The sequence below is a fragment of the Onychostruthus taczanowskii genome, unplaced genomic scaffold (genome assembly GCF_017590055.1).
Source record: "Onychostruthus taczanowskii isolate IOZ18803 unplaced genomic scaffold, ASM1759005v1 scaffold21, whole genome shotgun sequence".
Classification (NCBI taxonomy): Eukaryota; Metazoa; Chordata; class Aves; order Passeriformes; family Passeridae; genus Onychostruthus; species Onychostruthus taczanowskii.
Window position 1 is genome coordinate 2,540,804 of NW_024499351.1, and position 21,027 is coordinate 2,561,830.

At 42.9% G+C, this 21,027-nt stretch overlaps 1 protein-coding gene and 1 long non-coding RNA gene across 7 annotated transcripts in view; one reads left to right on the forward strand and one right to left on the reverse strand.

Annotated features, from left to right (window-relative positions):
* MEIS1 (Meis homeobox 1) overlaps window positions 1–20,480 on the forward strand; it is a 107,945-nt gene extending 87,465 nt beyond the window's left edge. For 3 of the 6 annotated variants that reach the window (XM_041404250.1, XM_041404251.1, XM_041404249.1), the window contains 3 exons: window positions 14,715–14,773; window positions 15,987–16,076; window positions 18,912–20,480. In XM_041404250.1, coding sequence (XP_041260184.1) covers window positions 14,715–14,773; window positions 15,987–16,076; window positions 18,912–19,195 — 433 coding nt within the window. In that variant the 3' untranslated portion in view covers window positions 19,196–20,480. Of the gene's footprint in view, window positions 1–14,714; window positions 14,774–15,986; window positions 16,077–16,350; window positions 16,447–16,607; window positions 16,785–18,911 lie in introns of all 6 variants that reach the window. The other 3 variants (XM_041404253.1, XM_041404252.1, XR_005952634.1) reach the window with 2 other exon arrangements.
* Window positions 511–8,962, reverse strand: LOC121335783. Its single transcript, XR_005952635.1, has 3 exons — window positions 8,877–8,962; window positions 8,386–8,472; window positions 511–594 (listed from the first exon to the last, which is right to left on the reverse strand). It is a non-coding gene; the product is annotated as an uncharacterized LOC121335783 (long non-coding RNA).
* Window positions 20,481–21,027: the final 547 nt, after the last annotated feature.

Here is a 21,027-nt window from a genome sequence, read left to right on the forward strand (position 1 = left end):
ATGTGGGAATACATGAAATGTGCATGAAAAACATAAACTCATGTCTGGTAGCATGGTCGTTAGCCCAGACTGGGAGTGCTGGATTTTCTGGCTGGAATTAGAAGTTTGCCACAGACCAGTCAGTGAAGAGGGCATTTGTTTTCTGCAGACTGAAAGCATTTAAACAAATTTTTTTTTGTCATATTTTGAATGCCTTTTCGGTATGTGCTGGTTGCATATTTTAGTTTTTTGCTGTAACGGAAAAAAAATGTTGATTTTCACATATGGACTGCCCTGGTGCTGGGGCTCCCTAGGCTGATAAACATAACCCCTGTTGATGGTGGAGGAGTCACAGGAATGGGGTGATGATGTGAGATGTGCCAGAAAATATATCCATGAAAGGGCACATGTCTTTAAAAATACCACAGTCCTTTTACTATGACCCTTTTCATTGGGTTATTTTATTTTATTTTTAAAGTAATGAAATAATCCACACAGAGGATTTTTTGCTTCTTTTTTCCCCACATGATGACTTCACTTATGAATCACCTTCTAGGACCATCTTTTTGCCTCAGTCAGATGTTTCTGTCGTGTGAAGAGGGAGCCGTTACCCTGCTGCAAAATAAAAATAAATCTGTGGAAGGTAGAAGATAGCAGGGTTCAAATGTCGTTAGTCTAAATGAGCCATTCAGATCTCTGTCATATCAGTTGTTTAACCCCATGGCAGTTCAGGGTTCCAAGCACAGTAACATGAGCAAGAAGGGGCACTTATATGATGCCTATATGGACCTGGTGGAGACCTGAACAGGTACAGGTTAATAAGGTGCTTTTCCCAGGTGATAAAAACAATGAATTGAAACATCCAGGTAGGATCCTATCACTTCTTACCTCAGCTGAGAGCCAGTCAGGCTATACTGAACAATCTATACGGTTTTCTTGTTTACTACATCCCTGCTGAATCTCTTCCCATTAAGAGCTAATGGTAAATAATTACTGGCGGTAGTCTATGAAGAAGAGAGAGCAATTCTAATCAAGGGCTTCATTAGGTGTCACATGCTTGTTTATGTTTTAGAAAAGTCTTGGTGCACACAGATAGGATGTTTGTATACTTGCAGAAAAATGTGCCTATATAATTTCCCTATACGTGCATGTCTTTGTATGATTGTCTCTCTAAATAGTATTGCATCCAGCTGCATTAAAATGATAAAAAAAAATAAAAATTGAGAATTCAAATCCTTAAAGCTCCAGCCTTTATTAGGTGTTCCCATTCTGCTTTTTCCAAGTACCCTTGTGCTATCTAGGGCACAGCCCAGACAATGCTGGAGCAGCTAGTCAATATTTTATCTTGCCCTCATTCTTCCGTGCTTCATTTGTTGAGCTGTATTCAAACCGTGCTTGAAGATGGAATTAATAATTACTGCTGGGTTTTCCTGTGGCACTCACTTACTGCTGTAATACCCGAGTCCTTCCCTGACCTCCACGTGCCTATATATGCATACAAGGTTGTGGGTCTGCATGGTATTTTTAAGTTACCCTGCAAAGAGAAAGAAAAATGTTGTCCTGGTTCACAGGGGAAGAAGTGAGGCTCATTGAGGTCCAGGTCCAGCACAGTCACAAGTTTTGGGTTGGTCTGGGACTGTGAGGTGACTCACAATTAGAGCAACTTTTTCTCATTTAGGGTCCAACAATCATTGAAACTTCATGTTTCATGGAAACTCCAAGTTTTGAGTGCCTTGGTGTCTTACATTGCCAATGTCCACTGTTGGGTGTGGAGAAGTGAAAAATCAGTAACGTATGGTGAAAGTTTCATGTTCAGTGATTGATTCACTCAGTAGCTCTCAATCAGTCCAAGGAAGCAGCAGAGCTGAACCCTCTTCTCCAGTGCAGTATTTGGCTATATGAACCAGGACAGGCTTGCTTTTCTTCCTGCCTGAGTCATTCAACTTTGTCAAAGTTTATTACCTGTAGAGATAGATTGATTTTTTTTTATTTTATTTTATAATGCCCTGGCCTGTTCTTGTAACAGACGTAATTGTCATTGGAATGCTTGAGGCATTGAGCCCTATCAAAAATGGTAGCATGAGCTGGTAGCTGAACTGTAATGAAGTACATTAAAGCCTAGGGTGCAAGCAACCCTAGTCATATGGTGTTCTAACTCTTGAGTTCTTGATTTTGTATTCTTGGCTTCTTTAAATGTCATTTTTGTATATAATTTCCTAGGCTTGCAAAAAACCTCAGAACAAACCCCAACCAAACATATCAGAAAAAAATGACCAAATAATGTGATCAAAAAATTTCCCTAATCTTATTCTTGGAGTGAGATGAAGTGGATTTTACTGAAACCCTGTAAGAAAGACATTTCAAAAATGTCTTTCAAAAATGTGCAAACATTTTCCACTTGCTCTTTTCTCCTCTCCTGCTCTAGCTTTGCTCTGCAGGATCAGGGTAGGGAGGGGTCAGAATGTTTGCTTGCTTCTTTTTATTTAAAAATACTGAGATTCAGGTGTCCACCACCTCAAACCCTGTAAGAAAGATATTTAAAAAAGGCTCCAAGACCAGCCCAAAGATAAGTGTGGAAAATCAGAGATGGATTTGGGATAGGGACAGCTGACCACCTTACTGTATGTAGCAGAGCCAGCTCAGAGCATAGACACACAGAAATAATTTATTACTCTCTCAACTCTCCTCCAGCAGGAAATTTCCTTCTGCCTCCATTTCTTTGCTCCTGGGTAAGACTAGTGGTAGAGCTTTGCTGCAGCAGTTGCATGGGGCAGGGGAGGAAGTGCTTTGCCATGGCGTGGGCAGGCAGGGTGGCATGGTGGGGACAGGAGGATTCCGCACTTCTCACGGGGGGAGAGCTCCCTAGAACCCAGCCATGAATGGGGAGCACCACTGGGAAGGGTGTCCTTTCCATCTGCTCCTCCTGGCTTGCAGATGGTGGGGTTAAGGATGGAGCAGATGGGGGAATGCAGACTGGGAGATGCAGATGGAGAGGTGCAGATGGGACCCGATGCAGATGGGGCAGATGCAGAAAGCCCCTGCCTGCCCCTCCACAGTGGGGCAGGGGAAAGAGGAATGGCCACACAGCTCTCCACCTTTTGGGAAACAGTCCCAGGCCCCTCTTTTCCCTCTGTGATTTTTATATCATAGCATGCCAAGGGTTTGGTGCATCTGAAGCACACTCAGATAGCCCCAAATCCAACTCATATTGTCTGATGTTTCCCTTCTGTTTAGCCCCATTCCAGACCCCTGGAGGGGACAGAACAGCTCCTTCCTGGGGCTGAGCATTTAGCATAGACATCATCTTTACTCAATTCCTTCACTGAGGGTGATATTCACCCCGAGCAAAAGGCCAGCACATGACCAGTGCACCACTTTAGTCCCACTTAAGCACTATTTTTAGGGTGTAAGTGGGGGAGGAGGCCAGCAGGGAGGGGGCATAGCAAAAGCAGGTGCTGGTCCTATATGCAGGGTTAGATTTTCACCCCTGTTGCCCACCAAATTGTAGACTACAATAAATGGGGAAGATACTTGGTTCTCCAAGCACATCGCACGCAGGGATTTTTAGTCCTTGGAGAATAAAATATCTGCTTATTTTCAGATGTATCTATTACTGCTTTTGTTGCAGTAAACAGATTAAATGAGAAAAGGTCAAGATGCAATTTCAATCTGTGTAAGAACATAACAAATACTTTTCTCAGTAATCAGATATAGTAAATACAAGTACTTATTTACTTGTAAATGTTAAAACATTCACAAATTATCCTCTCAACTTCAGCAATACGATCTTAACCATCAGATTTTGGAGAAAATTTACTTTTCTCCTCTATGTTATTCTAGAATATGTATACAGTTGTTATTTAAACAGTTTTGTTAATGGGAATACATGTGAAAGCAAGAAAAAAAATAGGAATAAGAAAGAATATATATTTTGGGTTTGACAAATAAATATTGTTTTATATTCCAGAGAATAAGACGGTAGGTGTTTGCAGTATGAAAATCATCTCACTCCAAGAAAACCCCCTTAAAACACCAAGAAAACTATTTTTAAAAGTATCTTGCTGGGTGAATTGTTACATCGTTTGAGCAGTTCAGAATGTGTGAGGTAAATTAGCTGTTCTAAATGTACCATGTGCCGGATTTTTCAAGCAGATTTTTGCATTTATGTTTTCACTAAGTCTTAGCTAATTGTTATGCCTTTCACCTTGAATGCCAATTGTAATAATAATATTACATCTGTAGTCTATTTCTCTGTTCTTAAATTACAGCAATCAGGAATACTCACTAGGTAAAATCCTGTATAGTTACTCATAAGAAAATATTGAAATCAGATGAAAAAATAATGTTTAGCTTGCATATTGCCTTAGACAGCCCTGGAGAGCTGCCAGGCAGTCAAGGTATTATTAGAAAAGCTGAGCAAACAGCTTACAGGGGGAAGAGCTGTGAATGTAAAGCCATCAGGTACTGTCGGATCACTGGATTTTAGGCTGGAATTTCCTTTTTTAGTTCAGTAAAGCCATTTTAAAGTACAGCACAGTGGTTCAAACATGTGGGGTTTGGGTTTGGTGAGTCAATTTAAGATGTAGTGGTTCAGTTTTGCCATGGGTGTTTTCCAAAGGGATCAGGTGCTCAGAGGAGGCGAGTAAGGAGTTTTCTTGGGGAAATGCTCCCCTTGGCCTCCAGGACTTCAGGCAGAGGAGAAGATGAAGACCTAATAGACCCTGGATTTCTTGTTCAGTCCAGACTTGTCAGTCTCCACACCCGCCAAACTGCCCCAAAACAGGGGTCATCCCATTCAGGAGCCCCAAGGAAAGATGTTTTTAACCATTGCTCTGACAGCTCCTGGATTCAGACTGGGAAAAGCCAGCAAAGGAAACACTACTTATTTCAAAAACAAATGTGAAATCATTTGGCCCAAGCTAACAGACCAATTAGTGACACATCAAAACCTGGTATTATTTTAGTCACATAGATACTTTTTTGAGAGGAAGTAACATTGGTTCCCACTGCAGAACATCAGACAGTGCAAACAGAGTTTACCTGCCAATATCCTGGCTAGCAAAAAGTTAATATCCAGGCAAGAAAAAACCTCTTTTCTCTCTTCTGGGGTGGTCTTGTACTCAATAAACTTTTTTTTAGTTGGTGCATTAATGTTTTGTAACAAATGTGATGTCAGGTGCCAGGGAAATAAGATGAAATGGCACTTGTGCAAACATTTTTGACTTGTTCATTTCTCCTCTCCTGCTCTAGCTTTGCTCTGCAGGATCAGAGTAGGGGTCAGAATGCTTTGCTTGCTTCTTCTTATTTAAAAATACTGAGATTCAGGTGTGCACCAGGCTCAAAACAAGAGTTTCGCTTTTAAAAAGTGCCCATTCAGGACTCTATTGTGTTGTGGAAATGCTGCATTGGAAGCAAGGGGAGTGCATTGCACTGTCTTTGTGAATACAGTTCTCAGGTCTTGCTTTCTTTTTAGTGCAAGGAATATCTTCGATATATATCTAAAAAATTACATGCCCTCAATATATGAAAAAAAAAAAAAAAAAAAAAAAGAAAGACGGGGAGAGTAGTGGCTTGTCATTGCTTTGCAAGTCAGGCTTTGGTCTATTTTTGTCATAGCTATCTGAAGAGTGTTTACATATAGTGTGCCTTTCTGGTATTTTGTGCTTGCACAGACCTGATCTCCACCTATTTTGTGTCAACAGTTGCTGAGACTGGTGTAGAGTGATTAACCATCACGAACTGAAACACCAGCACGTGGAGAAAGGTGCCCTCAGAGACCCTCTCACACTTAAATCAGACGCTTGCTCCAGGCTGCACCTGCGTGAAACAAACTGCCTGGTTCAAAGCTCAGCCTGAAAGAGTAAAAATGGGGCAAATGTTGCCTTTTTATTGGTCAAATCAATTTTCTCTTATCAAAAATGAGACACAGCCAGAGGGGCAGGGTGAGGATGTGATTTGAGGGTGTGTGTTTTGCCCTACCTACCCTGGAATGATTTTGGTGTAAGTGACACGTGGCTGGCTACACCAGCCTTAGCACCAGCCAGGATTCTGCCTTTTCTTTGACTTTTCAAAAATAAAAGAAATGGCAGCAGATGCTGAAAAAATATTGCTTCCACAGTTGTTCAATGAAATCTAGGTCATGTAACAGTTTCATGGGTTATTTTTTTTCCCCTTGCCCAGGCATTGTAGTCCTTGTGTCTTTTTTGGCTAGGGATAAAGCTCAATACCAATAGCTCCTTTTGAATTCAGATTTATTCCAGAGATGTCTGACTTCCCACCTGGGTTATAAAGGTGGTTTTTACCATCTGGGGGCTTATCCCTAAGCTTTGTCTGTCCCCTGTCTCACAAATTCTTTTAATCTTCGACATTCCTCTGACTTCCCTGTGTGTGTTTTGCTGGTGTTGTTTTCCGAGGGTGTCTTTTCTTCTGCCCTGAATATAATGCTGTCAGTAGTAGGATTAGAAGCAAAATGAATCACTTCACTTAATGGGAAATTATGTTTAGATAAAGTAGATTACAAAGTGGGCTATTAGTAGTGGTTAGAAAACAATGTTTTGAAGTGGGATGTCTTGGGGCACAGAGAGTTTGCTCAGAAGTGTGGGGTTGTTTTTCAGGTTGGCTGTGACTCAGAGCTGTATCTTTTGTGGTTTCTGGGGAGAGAAAAAAAAAGGAAAAAAGAATTCAAACCAGTTTTTCAGGTGCCCACATCACACAGAATACATCAGTGTGCCTGTATTTGTTGTCTTGATTGTGGCAGGGAAGACACAACCACAGGAATAAAGCTTCCCTCAACACCCCAAACCAGTGTATTGGGGTATAGACCAGAATGATGTCAAAGCCTATTTCATGTGCAAAACACTGGCCCCAAATATGTCTCTCTGGGGGCCCTGAGAGTGTTTTCTCCCAAAGACACTTGTCAAGAGTTTGGATTTGACCACCCTGGGTTTTGCTTCTCCTTTTCCTGCAGGAGCTGGTGTAGGGTGACTGGGTGTGGAGTTACTCCATACTCTTTCATTGCCTTTTGGGGATGAGGATGGTGAAGGGATTAATCCAGGAGCATAGACAAGTCCTTTCTCACACCCTTTAGTGAGTGGAAACATGTTTAAACCAGCAGCCAGATGTGGGAGCAGCCTCTCTTCTTTTGCTCGGGCTGGAGGACAAGGCACAGCTTCCAACTCCCATGCTGTATGTGGGGTGGGGAAGGAGGGAACAGGGAAAAGCTGTTTGGAAAAGGCTCACAATCTGATGTATGGAAAAACCTTGGACCTCAAGGAGGACCCCCTGTGTTTAGAACACTTGTATGGCATGAGAAAGCTCAGAGATCATGCAGGCACTTCTCACAAGCTCTACATTCCACTAAAACAGAGGTTATGCTGAGTAGGTAGAGGACATTAAACTGCTGAAATAGGGAGGAGTATTTTCAAAGAAATAACCAGTATTTTACTGTGAGCTCTCACCCATTCCCAGCTTAATCCCTGCCATCAGATGGGGCTTGGTTTGCTGGTTTGATGTGGTCTGCTGAAGAAAAGCTGCTGGGTTGCACTGCTGGCATGCACCAGATCAGGACCCAAGTTATAGAGTCCAGAGAAGCTCTCCTGAAGGATCAGGTGGGAAGTTGATGTTCAAACCCTTCTCTGCAAAAACACCGAGCTGGGAGATGTGCATCTCAGCCTGGGCTGCTCTCAAAGCTTTCAGAGAGCCTGCACACCCTCTGTTACAAGTGTTTTTGTGGGAAGCAAGATTTTGTCTGCCAGCATGTTGTCTACACAACCACAGTGCTTTTTGGGGGCCAGTGCTGTCCCAGGCAGGAGTTAGAGCAGCCTTAGTGCTGCTCTGCTACAAGAATCCTTGCCATATTCCTTAAAGGCTAATTGTGGCACATGGAGATCAGCAAAGTACAGCTGCGCTGGGATTTAGGAGCAGGGAAGAGACGGGAGGTCAGCTCCACTGGCGCTTTGCCATGTAAAGATTTCCCCTTACATCATCTGGCTGCTGAGGGCGAGTTTACATCTGCTTTGCACCCTGAGGGAATTGTGGTGTCAGGGAATGAGGTTGCTGAGAGTTCTCCCCAGTGCAGCCAAGACCTGCAACACTGCTCTGACTCCCTGGCATCGTCGCAGAGATGCCTGGATACTGGATCTGGATTTTCACTGGAAATGTTCCATGTTGGCTAAGCTTTTTGAGAGGAATATATGGATGGGAGGGGAGGAGGAGAAGGAGGAGAGCATACCAGAAAGGCCAACAGAAGCTCACCTGTGATGTAGAAGAGCACAGGAGATGGGCAGAGCAGGAAGGCATATATCCAGGGATCCCTTCCCCAGGCACAGTGGCTCTTCCCTCCTCCTTAGCAAGACCCTTCCAAAATTTTCATTCAGAACTAGCCAAATAAATAGAAATAGGCCTTACCTCCATCCTGCTGGAGAACAGGCCAAATTTTCCAAACTGAAATTGTTTGCTGCCCAGCTCTCTCCTAGAAAGACTCCTCAAGCAGCCCTGCAGAGAGATGGAGCTAAGGGAGCTTTTGGGCCAAGGCAGAAGCAGGGGCAGGAGCTCAAGGGTCCCACCTCAATAGAAAGCCACCAACCATCCCTTCTGTGTCCAGAGGACAGGCCACCACCAGGCTCACTGCTACCCCAAGGCATCACCATGTCTGCGTTTTGTCCCATGGCACTGGTACTGATTGGACAAGGGGGGTGGCTTTAAATCGAAACAGGCTGCGGTTACTTTAGAAATTAAGGAGAAATTCTTCCCTGTGAGGTTGGTGAGGCACTGGAACAGTTGCCAAGCTCCCAAGCTTAAGGGCTGGGGAGAAGGGGAGGTGGCCAAAGGTAGAGCTGGTGCGTGCTGGGCCAGCCAAAATGTAGGGCATAGCCAGCTCTCTTACAAGGAGCACATACCTGATCTCATCTCTCTGCTTTCTATTTTTGCCCTTGATATGCTCCCTGCATTAGCAGACTTGGTTTGGAGAGAGATTCGATAGCACTCTCCTGTTTGAGAGCAACTTTTCTGAATGCACAACATGAATCCATTGGTGGGGTCACATAGTAATGCTTGAAGTCAGAAGCTATTTTTAAAACTAAATTGCAGAACCACACATGGCTTTCATTAGTGCTTTACATCAAATTTGTCAGCTAATTAGTGGTTTTTCATCACTAGTTTCTGCATAGTATTTTATTTAATTCACTCTCCAATATTGTCTTGCGACACCCCTCAGCCCTATATACAGTCCCTGGCACTGGTGCTGTGCCAGCAGAGGAGGGAGGAAGAGGAGAGCTTTCAGGAGACCTTTCTGATGCTCCTGATGGATGGGCTCTCTGCCTTTGGAGTGTATTCCAATATTACGTGTCTGGAGTGGGCGGTGAGCAGCCCTTGTACTCTCTTCCCTCCCTACCTCCATTTAGTGTTGTAAATGATGTATTGCAGTCCTGAACTGTCTTTGGTGAGGAGGAGGAAGAGAAACCAAGAAAAGTTGCCAAACATGATTTCATAAGGTTTGACTTTAAATTGAACAAAGTTTCTTGAGTGTCTTGAATTTTTTTTTTTCTTTACAAATAAAGGGAGTACAGAGAGCATGGATTGCTAATGACTGGTAGTTACGGGTCATTAAGCTCACTAACTGACTTCAGGATCAGAACTTTCTAATAACAACAGTAAGCACTCTTTTAACATTTATTTCTCATTTTAGGGATGGGGAGATGTGGTTACCATTCGAAAGTCTGCAGTTATTTTTTCTGTTCATAATTACAGAGGCAGCTTGCTATTTTCAAGGCTGTTTTTAAAAAACATTTGAAAGTATTTGGTGAAATAATTTTGGTGTTGGTATGGGTTTTTTTCTTTTCTTTGACTCTTTTAAAAATCTCTAGAAAACAAACACAGAGAAAAAAATGAAAATATGTTAAAATAAGGAATAAAGCAGTTACTGAAGTGTAATAATCTTGGTTTATAGCACACTTTCCATTTAAATTGGTTTTATTAGAGATAAACCTGTTAAGCGTTGAGGAATTAAGTGCTGAATAGAGAATGTTGTTTTGCTGCTGTATAAATGAAGAATCCCACTATGCAGAAAAGAGTGCAACTGGTTTTACAAGTGAATTATTTGCCAGTTTGCAGTGCTATGTTTACTTTGGCATCTGTTATAAAAATGATGATTTGTTTGTTGTCAGGAGGGATACTGTTTTTCTTCAGAGGGGCATGAGAGATTTTAGCACTGGGGTTTGTAGGTAATGTGGGCTTTCTCATTCTTCTTACGCCTGGTTTGCTAGAAGGAGCTCAAGGAGAAAATGAGGCAGAGAGATTTTCGGGAATTTCTTGGCTCTGCTAGTGAAACACAGACTTCTGGCATGCAGCGCTTTGGGACAATATTGAGAGGGAGCAGCCTGTGACTCCAAGTAGCAGAAGTCAGTAATGGTGTGAAACTCTCCTCATTTCGGAGGGCTGGGGACAGAGAAAAATTCAATAGACCGCGAAGTCTCAGCATCTCCTTTCAGACAGCTGGTCCTGGAAAATTTCATTCAAAGACTGCAAATTGGAAGTCCCTACAATCGCTCTGCCGATTCTTGAGCAAAGGTGACTTTGGAAATTTGTGACAGCAGAGGAAGGTCTTGTTTTATTCACTCAACAGAAGTGAAATACAAGGGGAAGGGAGAAAGAACAGATCTGTGCGGAAAATGTCACTTGGGCTGTAACCTGAGCCCTAGCGAGCTGTGCCTTTCGGAGGGTTTGGTGACCCTCTGAAAATCCTTGCTCTCTGGCTGCTATTATTGTAGCCAATTTCCAACTAAAATAAGTCTTTTGTCATCACCAGCCATGCAGCCTCTTGCTGAGAAGAAACAAAACTTGTGCGTGGCAGCGAGGGCGGCCAAGCTGAAGGTCAGAGTGCAGAGGCAGATTGCTGCATCCCCGGGGCTGGGGCTGGAGCTCACCCGTGGGACCGGCGATGCACCAACCAGGGAGTCTGCCCGTGACCTCTGCAGACAGACCCCAGGCGAGAAGCCTAAGAGAAAACATCCTAGTAAAATGCAAATGGGAGAAAAGAGGGTTTCCTCCTCCCCTTTAGGGTTATGCAGGTGGAGTTGCTGGGTTTTTCTTGCTTTTTGGGACATGGCAGAAAGTGCAATCCCATGTGTCTGAAAAGAGCAAGGAAAAGTTAACTTGAAAAAATTAGGAAATGCTTCAAACTTCTGTGTTTGCCCAACTGTTCAAATGTTTTCTCCATGCCAGATCCTTCCCTTTACAAAACAAAACAAAATAACAAAAGAAAAAATCCCCCCCCCCCCCAAAAAAGGAGGAAGTTTAAAAAAAAGGCAGCCCAAGGCATCACTTTGCTGGGTGCAGCTTGTACACTGAGGGATATTATGTTGTTGTGCCACTATTGGTCCAACTCTTTTGAGGCAAAAAACTCAAACCAAAAGATCCCCTTCCTCATCAGAGCAAAGATACCACAACACAGAGCGCTGGTGTAGGGAAAAATCCTTCCTGCAAGCCTTTGAGCCTGATTGGCTCTTTACTCACATGAGTAAGGCTATACATCTGTCTTAAGTTTTATGCTAAATTGTATTTTGATAATACTCCATTTCAGTAGTAGTATGCAACTACCTTTTTTAGGTCCTGATTTCTCTCAAGTTTTAAAGATTAGAGTGATTTAGAGTTTCTTTCTCTTAAGATAGGTTACTATGAACATTTGGGAAAAGGTGAAGGGAGATTATTCCTTTTAGCTTTTCTGTTCCATTGTTTTTGCTGATGTTCAAATCAGCCTGGCACTTTGGAAATTCAAAGAGTGATCAAAAGATCCTGGCCCTTCTCTCAAAGAAAAAAAACTGAGAGTATGAAGAAATTAACCACATGCCCGTATATTTCTGCAGCAACAGCTAATTTGCAGTTTCGCTTGCAAGAAGTTCTCAAATGTGATTTATAAACATCACAGCCTGTATTGTGCTCTCTCAAGGCAAGCTACGCTAATTGTTTTAATCTGATAGGTTCTTACAAATTCTAGGTTTGGGATGCAGGAAGAAACTTGAAAGTGAATACTTTCTTCTTTTTTTTTCTTTTTTTTTTAAATGCTCAGTGGTTTGGAGTCTACTATAATGCAAAGTAAAGCGTTGTGTTACAAAGGCAGGGAGGATGGGACAGAAGGTTAAAGGGCATCCTGGAAACAAACAGCTGGACCAGTTTATTTAAACAGATACAAGGATGGGGAGCTGACCTCCGTTTGACTTCTAGTGGGAGGAGCAAGAATGTCATTTTATTACTTTGCCCAGAAGGAAAATGTTCTTGTGTCTGAATTCCCCCCAAAGACATCCAAACACTGAGCTGTTTGGCAGAATTGCTACTTATAGAAAATACTTACACGAATGCGTGGGAAGAAGATAACTGTTAAGTACCTGTGTGTAAAATGTTCTTAAAGCAGAGATCCCAAACCATAGCGTGGGGCAAACAGGTGAGATTATGTTTTACCATAGGCACATCTTGTGGGTAATTATGGGTAAACCTTAGATATATAGTTTATTCTAGTATATTAGGATATGAACAATACTATATATAGTATAGTTTATTATTTTGAGGCACCCCTCCATCTTAAAAGTGCTTGTAGTTTGGAGGAGAAGGAAGAAAAAGTCGTGAAGTTGAGGTTGTACATGCCTAATGTTGCTCAGCATTTATTTGGGGTAAAAGTTTTTTCAGTGACCAGTCACTCTCACAGCTACCTCTCTCCTCCTGCTGTGCTAGCAGGTCCTAGCAGTGGGGTAGGAGAAGGATGGAGTAAACACAGCAAGAGCCTTGCCAGACTCACAAAAAGAAACGGCTGAGGCACTAGGGTTTTGTGGTGTTGTTTTGCTTCGAAGAGTTACTGTGAAAATTGCTTTCTGCAAATGCAGATTACAGATATTAAACAATTTTCTAATTGGTCATGGTGCTAAGGCAGCTAATGGGGGAAAAAAAGCACGTTTTTTTTAATTGCTTTTTTCACATGGTGTTTTTGCTACACCTGTGCTTATAATGAGAAAGGAGAATTAGTCTAACCTTCTGCTCACATGATTCTAATTTTCATGGTTTGTACAAGATAATGATAAACTGATTTGCAACACTGTTTGCTGGAGTCGAGAGGGGGTGTTTATTGGAAATGTGTAGAAAAAATTGATCCAATACTGTTGCTGACAAAACATGACCTAGTTCAGGTGTAAGGTTTCCAGACTGGCACCAAGGTTTGGTGCCTTTGAGCCCATTTCCTCAGATAAGTTTGATAAAGTCTCAACATCTTGATTAATTTTTGCAGTAGTTTGGGTAATGGGTGTCAGTGGGGAATGGGAGATAGGAGGAGTCTGAAGTCACTGTGCTGGCCTTTGATGAGGGCAAAAGAAACAGCATGGGGCAGTGGTTTGCTATTCTTCTCCCCTCTGGTGAAGGCAAATGGGTGGGCAGAGCTGATTCCCATGGAAAGATCCTGGTGGCTTTATCTCTGTGGTAGGAGAGCTCCTGCTAAGCCACCCCAAGCAAAGGCAATGAAAACAAGCGTCAAATATTCCTTTGTGGACTTTCCTATCCCATTTTAAAAGTGTGCTGTGATTTAGTTCACACACTTCTTCCTTTACTAGTAAATATTGTGGCATACATATTTGTATTATTCTTTTTCTCTCTCACAAAGAGCACAAAGTCTGATTATGCAGCTTTGCCATGACTAAGTCTCAATGTAGATTTTTTCCAAATGGATTTTAAGTAAATTTTCTGCTGAGTGAAACCTCAAGAGAGATTCTTCAAGTGGTCTTCATTCAGACAGGTTCCCAGCAGCATCAGGAGACCAGGGTACCTGTCTCCTTCTTTTGGTTTGCTCCAAATTATTTTGAATATTTCCAAACAAGCATTGCAGGACTAACTGAGGTGAAGAGCTACAAAACCACAAAGAGTGGGCTGCAGATAGCTATTTTTAAAAATTACTGTACCTAGTTTTTTTTTGTTGTTATTTCCAAAGATCTTCTTTTCATTGTTCGGGGGGGAATTTTCAGTAGTCCAGTAATTACAGTTTAACAAGATGTTTGCTGTAAATGGTCAGGCCTAGCTGGAGAAAACAGGATTATAAATTCAATTACTGTAAAGCTATGACCTCGCCTTGACCCTCTCAGACTTTGCATAAAGAGAGGGAGGGGGGAAAAAGCCCACCAAGAAATGGCTAGGAGGAATGCATGGCTCTGAAGTCCCCAGCAGTGTGACTTAGTGGTGATAAAAGTCCAGACGTTCCCTCATTTGATGGGGTTCTGCCATCACAGTTCATTATCTTAATAGTGGGCATTAAAAGGGAATTAGGTTTGCAAGAGGTAGGGACAGGTTTTGATAAAGAAAAAAATTGGAAAAAGAAGTCAAAGGACATAAGGCAGAAATGACACTAATGAGGGGGGAGGTAGCAGATGCCCTCACGAGCATCTCGCCGGCTTCACACGTTTTTGTTTTTTTGGTGCCCCATTCTGTATTGAGAAGAGCGTTGCTGGCATTGTTTCCTGAAAACTCGGCTAATTCCCCCATGAAAAGATGAAATGGAAGTGTCTGACTGTGGTAAAAAGCAGGCAAACATAAATCAGCTTGGAAACCCCAAGGTTGTGCTCTCAAAGGTCATCAGGGTTAGAGGTTTAGCAGTATTTGCATCCCCATGCAGCCTGATGGAGAGCACCACAGTAGGGTGAGAGGGCTTGGGGATGGGTGGAAGACATCCCTTCCCTAACCATTTGCTTTCCTCTTTTTTCTTGCAGGTTTATTAACGCTAGAAGAAGAATAGTTCAGCCCATGATAGACCAGTCCAATCGAGCAGGCAAGTCCCCAGTAGTAACTGTATTCAAGCCACACAGGTTAAAACCATCCTCTAGCCATTCACCAGGAGGTCCAGTACCTGGTAAATAAATGAGAAATGAATGCTGGGAGTGACTGACAATTAAAATAACAACCAAATTTCTTTCATTATGACTCTAATAATTTTGGAAAAAAAACCCGTTAAAAATTCAAAAAGGGAAACTAAAATGTTCCGTTCCATGACCGGATTTTCTGTACAAGATCCAAATTATTCTTGTATTTTTTTAGTCATTGTTTGGAGTTTTCCTTCCCAGCTCTTTCTGCTCCTGTGACCACTCCCCGGTGCATGGCTTGGTGTGGAATTGCTGTAAACTTTATTACCTGTCAAAAGGGCAAAGGGGTCAGAATCACTTGTGGGACTCAGTAAAGTTCAAAGACATTCAATGAGGTAGAGCTTTATGTGCTTTAATAACCCAAGCCAGCTTACTTCTGAAGCCAGCTTTTAACGTACATTGAAAACCTCCAGTTCAGGTAGTGGTACTGTATAGGGCTCTTTTGTCCCTTGGCTCTTCTTTTGGGATTGCTGAGCATTTGCTGTTTACTTTGGGGGTATTTATTTCTATTTTTTTAAAAGACCTTAAGTTTCCACACATTGGTTCTATCTGGGGTTTTGTCTCACAGCTCTCTGCGGGTATTTACCATCAAGGATTATCACAGCCCATTATTCCCAGTTGGTTTTGTTTTCCGAGTCTCCCTGCCAAACTCTCCAAATCCGTCGTTGTCCAAGATGCCTTTGGGCCACACTTCCTCTTCAAGTACATTTGATTATTTGTCATTAGATGTAAATATCTGGCATGGACGTGTTCAGGTCCTGCCCTTTGAAGGCACAAGGGTGTAATTTAACACACTGAGATTTCAGTGTGACTATTCCAGCCATAAAATCCGGCTCCTATACAGGTTTTTGCATTGACGTCAGCAGCGGCAGCAGCTGGAGCCGGGGCTCCTCATGTCTCAAGATTTCAGTTTGCTAACTTCATTTCCAAACTTGCAGAAGAAAATTAGGCCAAAACCAAGTACGCCTGTTAGTCCAACAGCTAAATTCACACAGTAGCTGTTTTCCCCTCTTTTAAGAGCCAGCATCAATAGCCCGTGGGTGGGGGGATTGTGTCCCAATGCCGTGGGAAGAGGTGACCATACTGGCTGTTGCTAAAAAGAAATGTTCTGCACCTTTGCAGTAAGTCAAGGAACACCCTATAACCCCGACGGGCAGCCGATGGGAGGTTTCGTGATGGACGGCCAGCAGCACATGGGCATCCGAGCACCAGGTAAGGCCCTGGGCAGCACTGCCCACTCACGGGTGCCCTCGGTCGCACCAGCACAGGTAAACACACCTCCCTCCGCCCTCTGCCGCCGTCCCCGCTGCCTGCTTGCCTCACCTGTCTTCTGCCTGCCTTCCACACCACCGAGGGAAACCGGGCGTCTCCTTGCTCGAGTGGTCCTGGACCCTCTGCCGTGCTGTGTTTTGGAAAGGGGCTTTTGGCACTATCTGTTGACTTTGCTCATTTTCTGGCATCTTCTTGGATTTTTATCTCCCTCTAGGACCTATGAGTGGAATGGGCATGAATATGGGCATGGAGGGGCAGTGGCACTACATGTAACCTTCACCTAGGTAACCAATGGCAAAGCCAGGGGGAAGTAAGTACAAACGAGGTCTTTGTTCTCACTTTGTCCGAGGGATATTTGTCTTCTTGCATTTCCCTATGTTCTCCCTGCCCATAGACTCATGCTTGTTCCTTCCTTTCCATCCATCCATCCTACGCCTGGGCTCCTTTGGGTTTTCTCTCCCTCTGGTTCAGCTCAAGCTTTCCAAGCTCCCAAACCCCCGCGTGCGCGCGCGCCGTACATTGACGCTGCCGTACATCGACGCCGCCATACATTGATGCTATTATCCATCCCCGAGCACATGACAAAACAAGGAGCAGCCAGGGAGGTGGGGGAGCCCGTCGTCTTGGCAACAGACTGATTTGCAAAATGTAAGCGGTCTGCAGCAGCACAGGGAGAGGAAAGAGCATGTCCCCAAAGTGTCATAAATCTGTCTAACCGCAGTTGATGCATGAGTTACATTTCTCCCGCTAACCTGCAAGACACCAAAAAAGCCAAACAGAGACTTCTCATGGGGTAGGAAAAAAAAAAACCAAGCAAAACCCAGCAGCTTCACGTAGTTGCTTTTTGGAAAGCAATGGATGAAACTTTGATTTTTTCTTTTTTTTTTCAAGTTTATTTCTCTTTGTCTGTCCATCATAATGGGATTACGTGTGGCAAAGGAAAAAGAGAGAATACAAAATAGAGGTGTGCGCAGCAGGCTATGGAGCTTAGCCCAAGCTAATTGACTATATCCAAATTAAGTATGCCATCACTTGCAGTGTGACAAATGGATTTGACTTATTCAGTATACAAAAATAGAGATCATTAATGCAATCTTCAGTGGCAGACCTCGCAAAGGAAGCCTAGAAAAACTGTCCCAGTTTTTTTTTCCCCCTCTTGTCTTTTTCTAGGGAAAAATACATTATACAAATTTTTGGTTTTTGTTTTGTTTTTTTCTTAATAGTAAAGTGGTTTGAAACACCAAGACACTTGGTACCGTGTTTAAATGGTGCCTGATTCTGTTTCTCTTGCTCTTTTTCTGGAGTTAAAAGAGTTATTTCAGCATCTTTGTTGTGCCTCTAGCCTATATTAACATAGGGTTTGAAGTTACCCAGGGCCAGTGTATTTCGTAGTAGTCTTCTCTGAGCCCAAGTCAAAACTAAGTTTTAACAATTAGCTGTGAAAACATTCCTCTGAGCTTGGGAATGCAATAGCCTTATTACCTCATCATGAAAATTTCTAGCTTAGTTAATTTAAATATTGTTTCTTAGTTTCTGGGTCAATTAAATTTAAATGATGTATTTTATGCTTCGTGACCAATTAAATTAATAGGTTATTACAAAAAATATTATCATCTTTTTTGATTAAAGAGCTGTGAGTACAGTATATTTTATAAGCAATTTTCATTAGTTCAAAACTGTTCCTTTAGGCTAGATTAAGCAGCTATTCATTGCTAGAGCCTTGAGACCTGATTCCAAGGTGTTCGGCGCATTCACAGCGCGCTCTTACTTAGAACTAAAGCCAATTGAACCTACTTAGCAATAGCGTATGCCTTTCACCCTTGATGATTATGGAGCTTATAGCTCTCCGAAACAATACACCTGTCAGTTCCCATCAGCTACAGCAATCCAAGCAGAAGGCAGAGGCCCACAGAAAGCAGGAGGTTTTATTGTTTTAGGTCCAATTTTTTTTCTTATTGTTCTCCCAAACCCACTGAAAGGTTTGACTGAGTTGGGTGTCTGCAGCCAGAGGTGATCAGGGGGGTAAAGAAATAATTGATAACTGTTATTGATTATGCATATATTTTTAATGTGTCTAAAAATGTGAGTTTGATTTAGCAATCATACTTAGTAATCCTATCAATTTCGGCTTCATATGAGGCCTTTGTTCAGCGATGTATGTCCTTTCTGGATTGCATCTCTTTGAATGGCACAAATATTTGGGACAGATTCCAAGAGATCAGGCTCAAGAGCTAAATAAATAGCTGTTGATAAACCTTGACACCTATTTAACCCATCGCTCCTCCCAAGTCCCTGGTTAGCTGCTGCAGATTCTCTGCCTTGTGTTCCCAGTGTGCTTTTACAAGTGGGAAAGCAAAGGCAGGTGGCTGGAGTAAGGCTATGGGGAATGGAGCCACCTGAGTGCCCTCTGTGTGGCATTAGCCATCTTCAGGCTGGCGCCGCCTCTGGCATGCTTCCAGATCAGGAGCATCTCCATTGCATACATTCCTAACCATAAAAGCAGAAAGCTGTTTTATCTCCAAAAACTCTGTTTTTGGAAGGGGGAGGATGTTCTCGGGGGTTCTTTTTGACCTGGGGGCCATTCCTGTTGCCGTCACTGTGAGTCCGCACACTGACTCCCAACTCCACAGAGCCAACGGCGCTCGCGCGCCCGCGACTCTGCTTCCCGCCTGGGGCTGGAGCCCGGCCTCCCCGTGCCTGAGCAGAGCAGCTTCACGGCCCGATGCCACAGCCAGTGCCCACCACTCACCGCCGCCTCTTTCTCTCCCTTTGCAGGGCTGCAAAGTATGCCAGGGGATTATGTGTCTCGGGGTAGTCCAATGGGTATGAATATGGGACAGCCAAGCTATACGCCGCCCCAGATGCCCCCCCATCCTGCTCAGCTGCGTCATGGCCCCCCCATGCATACCTACATTCCTGGACACCCTCACCACCCAGCGATGATGATGCATGGAGGACCACCCCACCCTGGAATGCCCATGTCAGCATCAAGCCCCACAATGCTTCATACCGGCGAGCCAGCAGTGAGCGGACAAGTGATGGACATTCATGCTCAGTAGCTTAAGGGAAATACACGTTGTCTGCAGCGATGGTAGATTTCAAACATTGTCTTTCTGCAATGACTATGGAGTTCTTGGCGTCAGCTTTGGACCAAGGGACGTTCCAATTCTTCACAGGGACCCTGAAAAGCAGGAAAACACCAACTGAAGTCAACTTCTGGGGACATGCTGAATACCTATATAAGACATTAAGAAAACAAAGAGTGAAATATTGTAAAATGCTATTATACTGTTATCCATATTACGTTGTTTCTTATAGATTTTTTAAAAAAAATGTGAAATTTTTCCACACTATGTGTGTTGTTTCCATAGCTCTTCACTTCCTCCAGAAGCCTCCTTACATTAAAAAAGAAGCCTTACACTTATCCTGCAAATGACAGAAAGGGCTTATTTGCAGGATTTTTAGAGCATTAAAATAACTATGTCAGGCAGAAGAATCTTTCTTCTATCCTAGGATTTCAGCCATGCGCACTCTCTCTCTCCCCCCTCCCTCTCCTCCTCTGTCCGTCTTTCTTCCCTTTCTCTGCCTTTCTCCCCATCTCTCTCCCTCTCTCTCTTTCTAGCCTGGGGCGTGAATTTGCATGTCTAATTCATTTACTCACCATATTTGAATTGGCCTGAACAGATGTAAATCGGGAAGGATGGGAAAAACTGAAGTCATCAACAATGATTAATCAGCTGTTGCAGGCAGTGTCTTAAGGAGACTGGTAGGAGGAAGCATGGAAACGGAAAGGCAGTGTATTTGAAGCCTAATTGTCACATCAGAGCATCCTTGTCCCCATGCAACAACCACCACCTTGTACATCACTTCCTGTTTTGTGCAGCTCAAAACATGGACTGAAGATTTATTTTTAATATGTTGACTTTCTTTCTGGGCAAGACATCGGTCATGTGTGCATTTTTTTTTCCATAGTCCCATCATGGAGCATTTATGTATACATTGTAAATAAATTTTGTGCAAAAAGGACTGGAAAAATGATCTGTATTATTGCAATTTTTTGTAAAAGTAGCAGTTTGGTATGAGTTGGCATGCATACAGATTTACTAAGTGGGATAAGCTAATTATACTTTTGTTGTGGTTAAACAAATGCTTGTTGATAGCCTTTTTCTATCAAGAAACCAAGGAGCTAATTATTATTAATAATAATCATTGCACACTGAGTCTTAGAGTTTCTGATTGAAACAGTTTGGATTGTATAATAACTCAAAGCCCAGTTGTAGTAGTTTGAGTGCAGTAATGAAATCTGAATCTAAAATAAAAACAAATTATTTTTTGTCATGGTGACTCCACTGCTTGCAAAATTTGTTTCCTGTCCCCATGCAGTATTTGTAGCCATTCTATCCCAGACTGAGAGCCGAGCAGATACAAAATTCAGCTGGCTCTGGAGATGTTACCTATCATTTGCTATTTAAATATCAGCTTCATATTTAAAGAATGTAAAAGTAATGCTACGCTGCATAAAGAAACTTTCTTGGAACTTGCACTGTAAATTGTCAGGATGGGAACTGTTGCCTTTTAATAAATGTAATATCGTAGGGCATTATTGGACAGAAATTTGTAAATAGTGTTACCCCTTCTCCCTCCCAGATTATAGCCTAATACACAATTCAAATTATTGAGTTTCTTACTGGAATTGAGCATACTGAGGAAGGAGGAAAATAAAACTTGGCAAACATTGCCTGGGCAATGCTTATCTGTGAGGGGATGAGGTGCTGCTGGACCTCTGCGAGCAAGGCCAGCGCAGACCCCCATTAACTGCACCACCCCGGGAGCAGGAGCTCCACAGCCTGCCCGTGCCGGCTGCGACACCTCCTTTGCTACAGAAGAAAAA